General features: G+C 41.5%; 1 protein-coding gene across 1 annotated transcript in view; it reads left to right on the forward strand.

Annotated features, from left to right (window-relative positions):
* SORCS3 (sortilin related VPS10 domain containing receptor 3) overlaps positions 1-16,510 on the forward strand; it is a 523,227-nt gene that overhangs the window by 473,967 nt on the left and 32,750 nt on the right. Inside the window, exons 16-19 of the mRNA XM_081104642.1 lie at positions 267-400; positions 9,969-10,082; positions 12,122-12,293; positions 14,789-14,975. Of these exons, the coding sequence (XP_080960768.1) occupies positions 267-400; positions 9,969-10,082; positions 12,122-12,293; positions 14,789-14,975 (607 nt within the window). The remainder of the gene's footprint in view (positions 1-266; positions 401-9,968; positions 10,083-12,121; positions 12,294-14,788; positions 14,976-16,510) is intronic.

Genomic DNA, 16,510 nt, shown 5'->3' on the forward strand with positions numbered 1-16,510 from the left:
GAATTCCCTATGGAGATGGAGGAGAAACAGGATGGAGTAAACATCACTGGCCAAGTTGGGAGGAGGGATAGTGATAGGCCAGCCTTGCATAGTTTTCCTTCTGTATGATAGTAAAAGAGCAGCCCTTTTATCCTTGAAACTCCCAAACTGTTACTGGGAATGAGCCGAAAAGAGAATGAAAAGCCTAATGCTTCCTGTTGAGAAGCTGTTTTACTTCATCTTTTTTGTGTGTTTCTGCATTTCTCACTGTGGACTTTCTTTCTAAGGGGGAACCTTGTGTCATGGGAGAAAGGAAAATATTCAAGAAACGCAAGCCAGGAGCTCAGTGTGCCTTGAGCCGAGACTCCTCGGGGACGGTGGTCTCAGAACCCTGTGTCTGTGCCGACTGGGACTTTGAGTGGTGAGTCCCTTGGCCTCTCAATGCCATTTTCAACAAGATGTTTACTTGTTTGGGGGGAGAGAAGGAAGATGAGTTAGGGGAGGAACTACTGGCCTGTAGGCCCACCTACCCCAGTTCCTGGGCCAGATGGGAAGTTTGCGTCCCTGGAAGAGGGACACAAGGAGGCATTTTCACAGAGAAGCATGTCCAAGGGGACTTCTCATCTTCAGGGAGTAGCTGCATTGGAAAGTACCAGAGAGCCTGGGCTGGGCACTGACAGAGTACAGGGAGCTACCGCCTTGGACAGTAACCTTCAGACAAGTTTGCTGAAATTGCACTCTTCCATTTGAACTCTCATCATCATTTCTGTCTTTCCTCCCTCCACTGACAACCACAAAGGACACTGTGAAACCTAACCTATTAGACTCACGAATTTCCAAGTATTTACCTTCAGCTCGGGCCTCCCTCTCCTCCAGCATGGAGACATTTGTGTTCATCCATCTGCTCAATATCCATCTCCCCTTAAATTTATTTGTGGCCAAAGCAGAACTCTTCCTGAACTATCACTGTTGGAAGCAGTTTTTCAATTCATCTTGAATCTCCACCCCAGTCCAGTTTTTCCAGCCTCAATAAAACACACAGACATCCATTCAGTTACTTAAGTCAAAATCCCAGGAGAGCTTGATTTTTCCCCTTTCTCTCGACCAAACATCTGCAGGTCCTTGCAAGCCTCTGTTTCCAAAATACTTTCTAACTCAAAGCACCTTTACCCCATGTCTTCTGCTGAGTGAATTTGTCAGTCTACTAATTCCTTCTCTAGTTTCACCATGCATCCTAAACTCTATCCTCCTCGCAGCAACCATATTATACTTTAAAAACAAAAATCAGGCCTTATCACTCCTGTGCTGAGAACAGCTTCCCTTCACCCTTAAAATATAATCCAATGTTTTTCCTTGGCTTGCTTCGTTGTATGTAATTTGGCCTGCTATTATCATTGTGTCTTAATGTTTTACTATTCTTCCCTTGTTTACTGTTTTATAGTCACACTACCATCTCTTGTACCTGAATTAATCCAGGGTTATTTCTACCAGAAAAAAATAGCATGTGCAAAGATTTCTTCCAAATTTCAACATAATTGGCATCTTTGGGTCACTCATATCTCAGTAAAATTATCATCTCCTCAGAAATACCTTTTGAAGCTATATGATCTTACCTACACCTGGGGACTCTCTAGAACAGTGATGGCGAACCTATGACACGCGTGTCAGAGGTGACACGTGAACTCATTTTTTTGGTTGATTTTTCTTTGTTAAATGGCATTTCAATATATAAAATAAATATCAAAAATATAAATCTTTGTTTTACTATGGTTGCAAATATCAAAAAATTTCTATATGTGACACGGCACCAGAGTTAAGTTAGGGTTTTTCAAAATGCTGACACGCCAAGCTCAAAAGGTTCGCCATCACTGCTCTAGAATATCAGCATGATTATTGTCTTCTTAGTATTAATTGCCATTTGGAGTGATCATGCTCTGTGATGGCTTTATTATTGCCTATCTTCCCCAGTAGAATGTAAGTGCCATGAGTGCAGGAGTTTTAGATTTTCTTCATTGTTGCACCCTCAGTGCCTAGGTGATATAAGCAATAAATAATAGGACCATGTTTCTAAGAATGTTGTTCATTTTAGGAGAGCCAAAATCTTCCCATTTCTGGGAATGGGCGAGTATTACTCTGATCCCAGCTGGATGAATTCTTCCTTCACATTACAGTCAAAAGCTAAAGTTCAGTTTAGATGTTTTATTAAGCCATCCCATATTAAAAGAAAAAGCTAAGGGCTCAGGTTCAAGTCTATATACATGGAAGGGGCAAGATAATGACAATTGAATTGGAGCTTTCTGATGTTAAATAACAAACATAAATTCAATTGGGCACAGAATGGCTGCTCCTGTACAGCCAGCAGCTTCATCCCTATTTCATCCTATTTCATCCAACCTGTTTCTTAACAGTAATTTGTACTGGAAGCCATAGTTATTTTCAAGTATAACTATGACTGTAGCTGGTAACTGTAAGCCAGACAGTTGACTTTGACTGCTTCCTACCTTCTCTTCATTCCTGAACTTATGCATTAGAAAGCTTAAAGGGGAATAAATGGTGATGGAAGGAGACTTGACTTGGGATGGTGAACCCCAATACAATATATAGATGATGTATTATAAATTTGTACACCTGAAACTGACATAATTTGATTAACCAATGTCACCCCAATACATTTAATAAATAGGAGAAAAAGAAAGCTTGACTTTAGTAAGAATCACTCAAATGGGTTGTGCTAAATGGAATTTAAATTTGAATGGCAATGTTTTATCTGTGGAAAGTCTGATCCTTTGGAAACAAAATTTATTTTCACACTTGGAAAGAATGATTTTCAATTATTAATTACAATTCAGCAAAAATAGTCATAGCAATGTATACAGTAAGTCACTCAGAATTATTGCACATGACCTATTGATGTCAACCTAAATATTCAGAATATGAGTATCAGGCTTCTTTATGTCCTTCTGCAGGCTCACTCTGTGCAGCCTCACTGTCTTTGCATATGTCCTTCTCCTTTTTTGCCTGTGTCTGTGAGTTGCATTAGTCCCTCACTCATCGTTGGCAAAACTCACAATTGAGAAAGAATAAGAATTGTAACATAAATATTTTTCCCTTCAGCAATCCCATTAACATTTACTATTCTGAAAAAAAAATCACAACTCTGATATTTACAGTTTTTGACCTTAGGAAAAAATATCTTAATCTCTTTGATTTCACCTCCTCAGCTGTGAAGTACAAGTACAGAACATGGATCTCATTGGATCCTAGGGAGAAATAAATGAATTAATATACATCATTAATGTGGAAAAGACATTTATCCTAATGGTGTAGGCATCCATATGGTATCTGTTGCTGCTGCCATTGTTAATATTGTACCCCAGGGTTAAGTGGTCCCATAGTATTTTTAACAAGTAAGCCAGAGCTTATACATTCAAATAATCACTATCTTCAAATTTGTACCTTTGAGTGTTATCCATTTATTCCAATATTGGTGGCATAGCTTAAAATAGTTTTGAACCCTTCTTTGGAACTATTCTCATAATGCATCTGTAAGTAAAGTAGCAGGTGGCCAGGGGTAGGGGAGTCCTTACAAGGTGTTCTGTGATTCTCATGTTTTCATTGGTAGAGGGGCCACTTGGATCCAACACCCTGTAATGTCAGCATCATTACTATGACATTTTATGAAGAAAATGAATATCTGGAATGTAAGTTACTTGACCAAGCTCTTGTAACTAGGAGATAAAGAGCTGGGTACAAATGCTAGCCTAACTAAATCCCATGCTCTCTCTTCTACATCATGCTATTTCTCAAGAAATCTAGCAAGTCTGAATTATTTTAGACTGATTTCTTGTTTCAGAATAAATAGGATCCCCAAGTTTAATTATTCTAAAATTAAAACTCATCTTCAAATGACCTAGGTTAACTGCTGTTGATGAGGTTCAACATAGAATGTTCCATTAACTCTAAAACAGTTTTGAATGAAGTATATTTGATCACTGGTAATAGAATTGTAATAGGTTTATGGTATTCAAGAAGACTTTATAGAATTTGGGGGTGGGGGATAGGTAAGGTATTCTATGTTTGTCTTTCTATAGCCAATCATACCTCATGTTAAAAAAGAAGGTAGAAGAACCAGTGTGAGTTAGGAGAAGCAGATGCACAAGACTGGATGACAAGTGACTGGTCAGAATCTGAGAGAAATAGCAAAAGAATTGCATAGCCTAAAAAGTATTTTTGTACTTTTTTTTTTTAGTATGGAATAGATAGTTAGATTTCTGAAATTGCTGTTTTTTATAGTGATTTTTTGGACAATGGGACTGTGTTTAAAATTGTCTTTTTGTTTTTAAGTCAATTTCAATGAGCATATTTATCAGTTAAAAATATAGTTTTTCCATCAAATATAGTTTTTCTATGTTTATGCTGGAAAGTAGTTTATAACAACAATTTCATAGCCTTGTCACCTTCTCAATGGTCCTTCCTACCAGGAATTTTTATTAACTAAGGAATCTGAAACTCCTAGCTCAGTTAGTATAAGCGACAATCATGCGTATTCCACCTAGTTGTTTCCCTGAGCCAAAGCAGATCTTAGCCATTCAATTGGTTCAAGCAACTTTCAGTTCTCAGAGAGAGCAGGGAGAGGGCATAACCTACTTTAATCAGGTAGGGTCTGGGGGTGGAGACTGGGCAGGATGATCAGCTATCTTGGTTTTGGTAGAAAAGCTAAAGAGTGCAGCCTAAATTCACAGAGGCAGGGCATTACCCACCTGCATCCCTCCTCTGCTCAAAGAGAGAAGGTTTTAAAGAGTCTCAGAAGTGTTTATTTGTGGGCTACCATTGACTTTCAGCCTCCATCCAGAGCATGTTTTATTCGTGTATGAATTTTGCATGAATAATAATTTTTCTACTTAATAGCCTTGTAAATCTCCCAGCCTCATGTTTACCATAGAGAGCCACCTCCACCCTGGCACTGGTGAGGGGCCAGGAACAAATCCTAAGGCTTAAATTTGTCAGAGACCAGCAGGTATCAGAAAAGTAACATAAAAGGCCAACTCTTAGGGATGAATTGCCTTCTGGGAGACCCAAATACTCTTGTTCAATGAGAAACCAGTTGGTCTGGAGGGTCTTCCACCTGGAGGTCATTTTTCCTACTCACTCAGCCAACTGTTTACTCAGCAATAACTCTTGCTGAGCACCTACGATGTACCAAGTTCTTTAGATGGATTATGTTGATCTCACTCAACTGCTGGAATGAGAGTTGGCTATTACAGGTATTTTATTGATGAAGAAATGGAGACACAGAAAGGTTAAGTAACTTACTAAAAATAATAATGTTATGATTCCAGAGTCCCAATTCTTAGTATGTTTTAGTGTCTATCCTGTTCAGTAGGTTCCAGATCCACAGAGCTAGTTTATCAAATGCTAATATAGAAGATAGAGCAGAAGAGATTTGAGCTGTGTCAGCATATAAATCAGATATGTCTGAAATCCTTTCAACCTTTAGTGTTCTGCATAGAGAGTATAATCAAGCATATTTTTCTATAGATAAGACATGATTGAAAAGTAAAAAAAAAAAATATGTATAAACCAGAGTTGTTGAACTCAAAGAAGGCATAACAGCAAATAATAAACAGCATAGTTAGTTGCTGAATTTTATGGCACAGATCAGAGATGCCCAATAGAATAGCCACTAGTCACATGTATTCATATTAAAGCTAAAGTAAACATTCAGTTCTCCACTTGCACTAGCCATATTTCAAATGCTCCATTGTGACATGTGGCCATGGCTACCATAGATATAAAGCAGTTCCACTATCGCAGGAAGTGTTAGAAAAGGTCAGAATAGAGAGTTCACTGAGGACTGGAATAATGATGGAAGGTTTCCTGCAGGAGGTGGTGATAGAGCTGTGTAGACTTCCTGCTGAGAAAGTACAAGAAAAATGGGCAGCACTTTAGGGAAATGAGGTATATGCGTGTGTTCTTGATGACTAGAGGAATAAGGGCAGATGAGAGCATGGGGTTGAATTAGCAGAAATATGTGAGGCATGATTGTTGTTTTTTGCAAGCAGTTTCTGAACTGATCTGCATGTAATTATCTTTATGGCTGTATTTAGGTTCATGCCTTAGCTAAATGATAATGATGTTTTTATCCCATTGTTTTTGTTAAGGTTGTTTCTGTTTGTTGACTGTTCACTCTGCGCTTACCAGAAACCCTCTCTCTGCTTGTTCCCAAACCCACATGCTGTGCTGTCTCCTAAAATAAGACAGAAGCACCCGTGGGACACTGATCTTGGAATCTCAAGTGCCAAATGGGAGAATTGAGAACCTGGGGGTCTGTGAGGCTAGGAGGGGCTGTGCATGGTGAGAGTAGCACAGCCCTGAGCTGGGCCAGCAGATGACTTCTTGGCTGGCTCCAAGAGACTGACATTGTCATTCCTGAGAACCAAGGAGCCCTCTACTGATGATGCAATGGGTGCTCCTTGAGATTGTACTAATGCTGAACCAGGGGTCAAGAGTCGATTATCATCTCCATCTGCCATTGTCAGTTATGTACAATCCCTAACAAGTCATTTCTCCTCTCTTTACTCCTCCTTCCTAATCTACCAACGGAGGGGATTGGACCCAGGGAATACAAGTGTCCCTTCCTGCTCTGACATGCAGAGGCCTTTTGGTTTCTGAAGCTGTCATTTCTTCTTTAGTTGTCTAAGGCTCCTCCCTGGATTTTTGGATGAGATTTGGACATACAGGCTCCTAGAAATGGACACGTTCCCCCCTAAACTTTTAAAGAAGTTCTAAACCCTCTAAAGAAAGACACAGAGGTGACATTTCTTGAAGGAAGCTGCTTGTGTGTTTGCAGAAGCTGTGGCAGCATACTTCCCTGAGGCAAATCAAACTTTCCGGCACAGTCACTCCAGACTTCACCATTCAACAGAAAAATACCTTTTCCCCAGGAAGCTGGAGCAGCCGCTGAAACTGCTTGTTTGTCTAAATTATGTGAACTCCAGAGCTGGGATGGAGGGGGGGCAGTATGAGAGATTTTAATATACATTTAGCAGAAGTGAATGAAGAAGTCCACAGTTTGGGGGCAGCCAGTGATGTTTCCATTAATGTTATTAAATATTAATGAGGTTCTTTTTCTCTTTGGGGTAAAGAAGCATGCCTGATGCCCTCTTTTTAATTACTATATGGCTAACAGGTCACAGAGCCGAATGCATTGCTAAAGATGGTCGCCTTCAGCAAAGCGCATTAAGGCATTTCTCTCCCTCCCAAAGCTGCTTAGGAGAACACCCTTTCTTCCAAAATTACTAAACTTCTTAAGGTTAGCAGGACATTCAACAGATTCGTCTCATAAAGCAATGGTGGAATTTTCTAGAAGGGATGCAAACACACGGCAATCTAAATGTTTCTACAGATAAACAATGCTTAGAAATCAGACGTCCAGTGTATGCTGGTAAATATTTAACCACCAGCTCTTTGGGAACAAATAAATAAAGAATCCCTGATTGGTAGCCTTTGCTGATTGTAGTAAATATTTCCACCATGGCCAGTTTCAAGCCACCAACATGATGTCAGTGACTGCAGACTTCGGGAGAGATGTGTAGCATTACATAGTATTTCTAGTCTATTAATACTCAGATGTAAATAACTTCAAGGGCATAAATAATATATAATAACATTTTATATGCTATATATTATATAATAATAATACAATGCAGTAAGGTAATGAAGGGTTTATTATTTTTATTATTGCTTTTTAAATATAACATTTAAATAAATTTTTTATTATTTAATTTTTAATAATGACTGATTACTAGCCATTAAATAGCTGGGAAAAGTCCTGAAATTTTAAACTGGCTCTCAGGAACTATTATAAGCTGGTGCAATACTGAGTTCCTCTGAGTCAACTCCCAGGCTGGTCTTGAGTTCTATCTTTCCACATAGTGATTTGGAAGGACTCTAGCTCATGTTCACGCCACAGGCACCTGTTGAGCACTTGGGATGCTCTCTGTGGTACACACTGGAAAATTAACTGTGGGTTCACACTCTCCCTGCAGAGTCCAAATGCAATGGCATAATTTAGTGCAATCCTTTTTCAATGTAACTGAAGTATCCATTCACCAGTAAATATTATTCAATACCTTCAATGTTTTAGACCAACACTGGCAACCAAAACCAACCGAGGTCTCTGCTCTTTTATGGCCTCAATGTTTCCAACATGCTGTGACCACAGAAATTTTGAATGGGAATCATGGATGGTCTCATCTGCCCTAGATATTGAGGAAGGATCTGTCGGAAAGTGTCAAACACAGAAAGCAGTAGAGTACTTCAAGACCAGGGTATAATACACACAAAGACAGAGAGGGTTGAAAAGTTGCCTTGAGGGTCAGATGGAGTTTGTTGTGGAGGAAGGTGGTAAGATGGTAGGGTGGTGTCAAACTGGGGAGATAATTCATATAATGTCATTAATCAGTTGTTACTTCTTAACTATACTGCTTCATCCTGTATTACACTGTGTTCTACTTCACATTTGTTATTCTGTTCTTTCATTGGATTTGAGGCAGGTTATATGCCTATCTTCAAAAGACTGGAAACCCCTTAAGGAGAGGGATTGTTGTACTTCTTCCAGAGAACAGGGCACATATTGAGTGATAAAGAATGTAGAATTAAATTTTTATCCCTATCTCCCTTTCATTTCTACCCCAGTTACACATATAGATGACTGGCCTGTAATTTCATTGGATTTTAATTAAATCTTGGATCAAAGAATATGGGAGCAGAAGAAGAAAGGAGGTGTGGGTCCAGAGAGAATGATTTCTTTTGCTGTTTTATGTTTTATTAACACTCAGCGAATCAATAGTCAAATGTCCAGGTTGTTCTAATCAATGTGTGGGTTTGAGGAAATCCTTGGATGCTTAACTCAGAAGTATGAATTTTCCTGCCAAATAAAGTCACCCTCAAAGATCTCTGGTTGGTTGCAAGCAATAACACTTTGTTGTTCTTTTTCTACCCTGAAAATTACTTGTCTGGGAGCTTATGAAACTCTAAGAAGTAAGGAAATATCATTTAAATTTCAGATAGGGCCCTCCTCTGCATTTACTTTCTCATTTTCAAATGGGAAGGAAAGGAGAAGGGAATCATACTTGACTTTCTTTGTTTTTTTGATGTGTGTTTGTTTTTTGAGAGAGGAAGGGAGAGAAAGAGAGGCAGAGAAACATGGATATGAGAGCAATACATCGACCAGCTGTCTCCCTCATGTTCTGCACCAGGGATGGAACCCACAACCCAGGCATGTGCCCTGACCTAGAATCAAACTTGCAACTTAGGTGTGTGGGAGGACACCTAACCAACTGAGCAACACTGGCCAGGGATCTTTCTTGGTGTTGTTATGGCTAGGCTTTTATGAAAACATGTCAAAGAACTACATAGTTTTTCTATTGTTGTTATTGTTTAAGACAAGAGGGAACCTATGTTACATGTAGTTGGGAAAATTTTGAATGGATATATCTGAATGCAAATGTATATATGTGCTTGAGAGAGAATTGGCAGGGAAAAATAAAATAAAATCTGAAATTTTGGAAGAATACCTATGGGATATTAACACAGAAATGAACCTTGACATTTAAAGCCATTTTCTTGGTTGTCATCTAATTATTTCAGTAATTCTACTGTGACCCAAAACATGCTTTTAAGCATAAAGCATCCTTCACACTCACCCCAAACCAGTGCCCCTGCCACATATGTAGTTTCATACTTTTTGAACCTAGAATCCACATTTGATAATCCACTATATTTTTCTACATTGGTCTCCATAAGACTTGGGGTTATTTCTAAATCTAAAAATGTATTCTCTAAGTATGAATATTTGCCCTCACTAGGAGTATTTGAAAGAACGTGTTACAGAGTTTTGGGTGCACATAGGGATGCATTTCTATTTGTGTGTGTGTTTCAAACATTTTTGCATCTACACCACTATGCAATATTCATTTTGCGGACAGTGACTATGGCTATGAGAGACATGGAGAGAGCCAGTGTGTCCCAGCTTTCTGGTACAATCCAGCGTCTCCATCAAAGGACTGCAGCCTTGGTCAAAGCTACCTTAACAGCACTGGGTAAGTAAAACAACTAAAGGAATTCCACTCACTGTTTTTGTGTTTCTCTAAGTTGGGATGAAAGGGAGCATCACTGTTGAAGCAGGATGGAATGTAGATAGTTTGTTTATATGGTTTCCGGGGAAGCCTGAGGAGACCTTTAGCTGAGAGTAGCTTTTTGGGAACATCAGAAGAGATTTCTGATTACCCAGTTTCAATACCTTTTGCCATTTGACAGACCATAGCTATTGTTTTGATTAGGCTCAGAAATATTGTGATTCAATCTGAGACAATAACTACATACACCATTTGCCCAACATCTTCATGAGATCTCTGGATGGAAAGTATGGCTAGGAGTTCAGCAATTGGTGGGGAGGGAGAAATATATACTAATTAAAGGGTAATATGCTACTTAGACCAGGAGACCTTCACAGAGACCTTCCAGACATCCTTCCAGACAAAGCCATGGTGGCGGGGCAAAGGCAGAGGTGGTTAGGGGTGATCAGGCCAGGAGGGGAGGGCAGTTGGAGGTGATCAGGCTGGTGGGGGGGGGAGCAGTTGGAGGTGAGCAGGCCGGCAGGGGAGTGCCAGTTGGGGGCAAGCAGGCTGGCAGGAGGGAGCAGTTGGGGGCAAGCAGGCCGGCAGTTGGAGGCAGTTGGAAGTGATCAGGTCGGTGGGGGTGGGGGGCAGTTGGGGGTGAGCAGGCCAGCAAGGGGGTGGCAGTTGGGGGCAAGAAGGCCGGTGGGGGGGAAAAGTTGGGGGCAAACAGGCCAGCATGCAGGGTGGTTAGAGACGATCAGGCAGGCAGGCAGGTGAACAGTTAGGAGCCAGCGGTTCCAGATTGCAAGAGGGATGTCCGACTGCTGATTTAGGCCCAATCCCACACTCACAGGGATTGGGCCTAAACTGGCAGTTGGACATCCCCTGAGGGGTCCCAGTTTGGAGAGGGTGTAGGCCTGGCTGAGGGACGCCCCCCCCCCACTGCACGAATTTTGTGCATCGGCCCACTTCAGATATAATGGAGGACCGATATCATACAGAAGAGTTTGTTTTCATCTGCTTTCAAAGCCACTAGAAGAAGGCAATATGGATGGATTGATTAGTTACTCCTGATATCCAGGATGAAAGAAGACATAATGTGATGGTGATGGTGGTGATGATGATGATGATGATGATGATGATGATGATGATAGTCGTGGTCCATTTATTTTATGTGGTTTTCCCAGAATGTTGCTTTAATGCAATTTAGAGAGAGTGATGTACCTAGAAACAATCCATCATGTAGGTCAGGGCTCTGGGCACACTCTCAGCTTGACTTCAGGTGCTGGGGTCTGTAGTCAAGAGAGATGACATGGCATCACTATGCACAAATTCGTCCTTGTCCTAGAAGGTCACAGTCCTTGTGGGAGGTCTTCCCATGCTCACTTCTTCTCTGAAATAATTTTACCTCGATTGGGCTGAATAAGAGTTTCAAATTTGTGCTTCTCATCTGGTATTTGTGGTAAGAAATGAAATATTAACAAAGAGAAAATATCCCATAAAATATCCCAGTGGCTCCAGAGTAAGGTGTTAAGCAATGGAATGATGCCCTGGTGGTGAAGGGGATACAGGAAGAAGCTTCCTGATTAATCAGAGGCAGAAGTCTCATCTTCTCGCTGCTTCCTGGTACAGGGGAAACTGGGGGTGGCCTCAGGGAAGTAGAAACAAGTCTCTCCCTCGCAGAGATCAGCACCTGATCTTCCTGCTTCTATAATCCAATGGGTCTGCCTCCTCCTGTCTTGTGTATGAGTCAGACATTGATTTTTCTTGGCTGCTTTAGACACTGATCCGATCTGTGGCTCACCAGGTAGGATCGATAATAATGTTTAAAGAGCTACTCTTCCTGAGATGGAGGGATAGTGGCTCCTCAGCATTTATTTAGCTTCCTAAATGGCTGTCTTCCTTGAGACTCCGTTTTGAGGAGGAGCTGTGTGCAATGTCTGTCTTGCTCTCTTCCACGCCTTCTAACACACACACATACAACACAAACCACACCACTGACAATTGCCAATGCTCCTCAGGTACCGGCGGATTGTGTCCAACAACTGCACAGATGGACTAAGGGAGAAGTACACCGCCAAGGCCCAGGTGTGCCCTGGAAAAGCCCCCCGGGGCCTCCATGTGGTGACAACTGATGGACGCCTGGTGGCCGAGCAGGGGCACAATGCGACCTTCATCATCCTCATGGAGGAGGTAGGTGCTGGCCAGGGTCTCTGAGGTCATAACTCACAAGCAGACCATTCCCTGGTCTCTGACAGGGAAGAGAAAAAATAAATCCTCTATTCAGGGCCCTGTATGAAAGTCAATGCAGCCCTGGCCAGTTTGCGCAGTGGTTAGAGTATCAGCCCTTGAACCAAATGGCCTCAGGTTCGATACAGCTCAAGGGCACATACCTGGGTTATAGGTTCAATCCCGGCTCAAGTCGGGGGCACCTTCAGGAGGCAAGCAATCAATGTGTCTCTTTCACATGATGTTTTTAAAAAAAGAAAGCAAGTCAATGCCAAGAAGCTGAGATTTCTGGGAGAAGATAGAAGGACCAAAAGAGGGCTTAAGTGTTTAGAGACCTCCTTCCCTTCATCCAGCCACAGGGACTCAGCCTGCAGTCTTGCTGCTTGTCTCTCGCAGAGCAGAGCTGGACATATTCTCTGAGGTTCCTCTTTAGGCTCTGCTTTGCTGAAGGAATGTTTATCACCATAAGACCATATACTATAAACTTTGCCAGAAGAAGGAAATTCAAATTTTATCCGTTACCTTCAGGAGCCTCTTTCACTTCATTGTAACCCTTCGCCCCCTAATTAAAAAGCCCATGGGGCTTTCAAAGGGACTCCACAGTATGAGTGTGAGGCTAGTGGCGGATTATTGAAATCCTTTCAACTTATCTTTATGAAAAATTTCATATTGGTTGCTTTTCCATCAACTAGCTGCTCCATTAGTTCATTTTTAGTGTCTCCTGTAATCTGGGCAGTAAAATCAGACTAAGTTCATTCATTCCAGGGTGGAAATAGCTCTGCTCCCTGCTTCTTGCTCCCTATATGAGCTATTTCATCTCTTCTCAAACCAGGTTGGTTTTCAGGCACTCCTCGCTGAGATGTTGGGGGCGAGAAGGCTTGCCTGATTTACAAAGCCCTCTAAATTTGTATGCAAATTGCTCTGTGCTCTTGAGATCTTGGAAAGAGACCAAAGCAGGTCAGGACTTTTATGTGTGTTTTTCCAGAAGTGTGAATACTTTAGAAACCTTTAAAGTCAGGCCCACACTGGACAGGATGGTGAAGTTTCTTTATCCTGGCTGACAGACTTTTCAGCTGTCACCCACACTGGGTGCTAGAATTAAAAAACTTACAGATTCAGAGGAGGTCATTATCACATTTTCACTAGGGAGTTTCTAGGACCAGAGCTATAAAACCTTCTCTTGAATGGATGTGAAGAGCCACGATCTTATCCATTTGAATTGCATCCAGTTCATTTCCACTTTAATTTATATTCATAAACTCAAAGGTAGTTGACATTGTATTTGGGGCAAGGGAGCACCTATCAATATTTTTCTCACATCTGAGTTGCTATGGGGGAAGAGACAGAAAGCAAAAGTATGATGGATGCACACTCACTGGGTGGAACGATTGGCTCATAATTCTGAAATGATGCATTTCTCTTTCCATCCCATCAACCATCTTTGTATATGAAAAGAGATCCGGTTCTTTTTCATCTATTATTCTTGTTTTGTGGTCAGACTCAATTGCATTTATCCAGAATGTTGGTCTAATATGGAGAGGAAGGGAAAGGAAGGATGGGGTTTAGCATTGGCCCTTAAGAAGCTGAGCATTGGTTTTAGGACTTGGGGTGGCAAAGATCCACTCAACTGAACCATTGGTATCACATTACCAGACAGCACCCAGAAGACTCTTGTCCTTTTCACAGGCAGAGGTACCTGTGAGCTGGGAGGGCCAGAAAGTGCTTCAGGGAAGAGGGGGCTTCGTTAGGTTTAGGGACATCCAAGGTCAACAGAGCACAGATGTAATCTTGGCTAATGTGCAGTGCTAATATACAGTATGGAAATAAATCATCTTACCTCATAGAGTTATTTTGAAGGTGGTATTATATAATATGTGCTAAATGATTAGCATAATGCTCAGACCATAATAATAATTGCTAAAAATATGAACAATTTTGATGATAGCATGGTGGTTGAGAACATTAGCATTGATACCAGACTGCCTGGTTTAAAACCTGGCTCTACCACTACCAGCTGCAATCCATTTGTAAAATGGTGACAGTAGTACTTTCTACAATATGGAGTTGTGAGGAAATTAAATGTTTGGAATGGAAAAGAAACTGTTAGCTGTTATTCTTATTGCTATTGGTATTACTATGCCACAGGCAAAGAATCATTAAACCATGTGCGAGGTAGCCAGAGTTGCCTAGAGTCTCTATCTTCTCTATTATTGCCAGTGTCCCACTAACCCAGCCTGACCGAGCTCAGGCACACAGGAGCAACAGGTCCATGGCACCGGCCCACAGTGCCCAGTGGATCTCAGATAGGAGTCTGTTGATCGTGTTCACAGTGTTTAGGCCCCCCTGGGGGAGACTTTAGGTTTTCAGAGGGTGATGATGAAGACACAGGCGAAGCATCGAGATTAAGTCAAGCTGGGCCATGTGATTGAGCTCAAGCCAATTGCTGTTCCTTCTCGCAGGGTGATCTCCAAAGGACGAACATCCAGCTTGACTTTGGGGATGGGATTGCGGTGTCCTATGCTAACTTCAGCCCCATTGAGGATGGCATCAAGCATGTGTACAAGAGCGCAGGGATCTTCCAGGTGACGGCCTATGCAGAGAACAACCTGGGCTCAGATACAGCTGTCCTCTTCCTGCACGTGGTTTGTAAGTAGCATGAGCCCTCCCCTCTCTTGCTTTCCTCCATTGACAACTCCCTCTGTTCCAAACTTCTGGGATTCAGAGCTGAGACAGGATCTGGTGTGACTACTACCCTAAATGATGGCCCGAGTCAAATGATTGCGATGTGCGCTCATCTGTGTTTCCGAGTTTCCTAACACTGGAGTAGATTATTTTGAAAGTTTGGATAGTGTATTTACCAACTGGCCCCTCCTTTTCAGCTCCACTTTGTTCTGATGTAAGTGTGCACATGCAGGTGCACTTTGAGGTGAGAGCCCCTTCCCTTTGTGATCCATGTTGGAAGAACCAAAGAATGGTTCAGAAAACACACATTTATATTTCTTGAATGTAGAACTGAAGACGCAGAAGACCTTAATGCTTCCATCTAAGGCCACTGGAAGTTCATTCCTGTTGCAAAGCATTCTAAGAGCTCTCCAACATGTTTTTGCTGTCCAAGAATGTATTTTACTGCTGTTGGCTGTTGCTTGGCCCAAACCAATGCAACAGCTGAGTTACGAATATTTTGTTTGTACTGGATGCATTTTGTGTATTTGCTATCTTGCAACTTGACTCATGTAAACTGAAACAAATATTATAATTTTAGAATGTCGGGGCGAGGAAATGTTACGGGGCTGGTATTGGTTTCATAAGTCTCTACCAGTGCTTCTCATGGGTCTAAGGACGTCTGTGGTTTTTACTTATACTCCTCATGGTGTTTTTGGAGTAATCTGCTGCATGTGGTGAAAATGACACATTTTATAAGAGTCTAAGTGAATACAAGGAGCACCTTTCCTAGCAACAACTCAGTGATGACATAAATGCCACTATATAAACAAACTGTACTTAAGAGGCCCCTGGCAAACAACAAGCTAGCAGGTCTCTGAACATTCTAATCACAATAGCAGAACAGGGACCAGCAGTAATGGGGGAAGTGCTTGGGAGGAGGAGGAGACCTGGATTGTAGCTCAGTTATATTTCTAAAGTTGCCAGGCTATGCGGCCATGAGATAAATTATTTCATCTCTTAGTCTTCTGAACCCCCAGTTTTTTAAAGTTTTTTTTTATTGATTTGAGAGAGAGAGAGAAACATCAATTTGTTGTTCTGCTAATTTATGCATTCATTGGTTGCTTGCCCTGGCCAGAAATCGAACCTGCAACCTTGGTGTATTGGGACAACGCTCTGATCAGCTGAGCTACCCGGCCAGGGCTGACTGAACTCCAATTTAAAATGGCTTAATTCTAACTGGTGCCTTGTTTCACAGGGCTCTTTTAGTAGTAAATAGAAAACACAAATTAAACATCCATTCACTAATTTATTCAATAAATATTGAGTTCTTAATCTTTGCAAGGCACTCTAGTAGGAACTGGGGAGGCAACAATACAGATATGGCCCTGCCCTTACAAATTTATATTTGGCGGGGGAGGGGTGGTGGTGGTGGAAGGGGGATCTGCTAGGAATGGGCCATCAATGGCCCAAGTGGTGATAACCACACCACACCAACTATCATCAGAAGCAAAGCACAA

Source organism: Myotis nattereri (genome assembly GCF_964212035.1).
Source record: "Myotis nattereri genome assembly, chromosome: 13".
Classification (NCBI taxonomy): domain Eukaryota; kingdom Metazoa; phylum Chordata; class Mammalia; order Chiroptera; family Vespertilionidae; genus Myotis; species Myotis nattereri.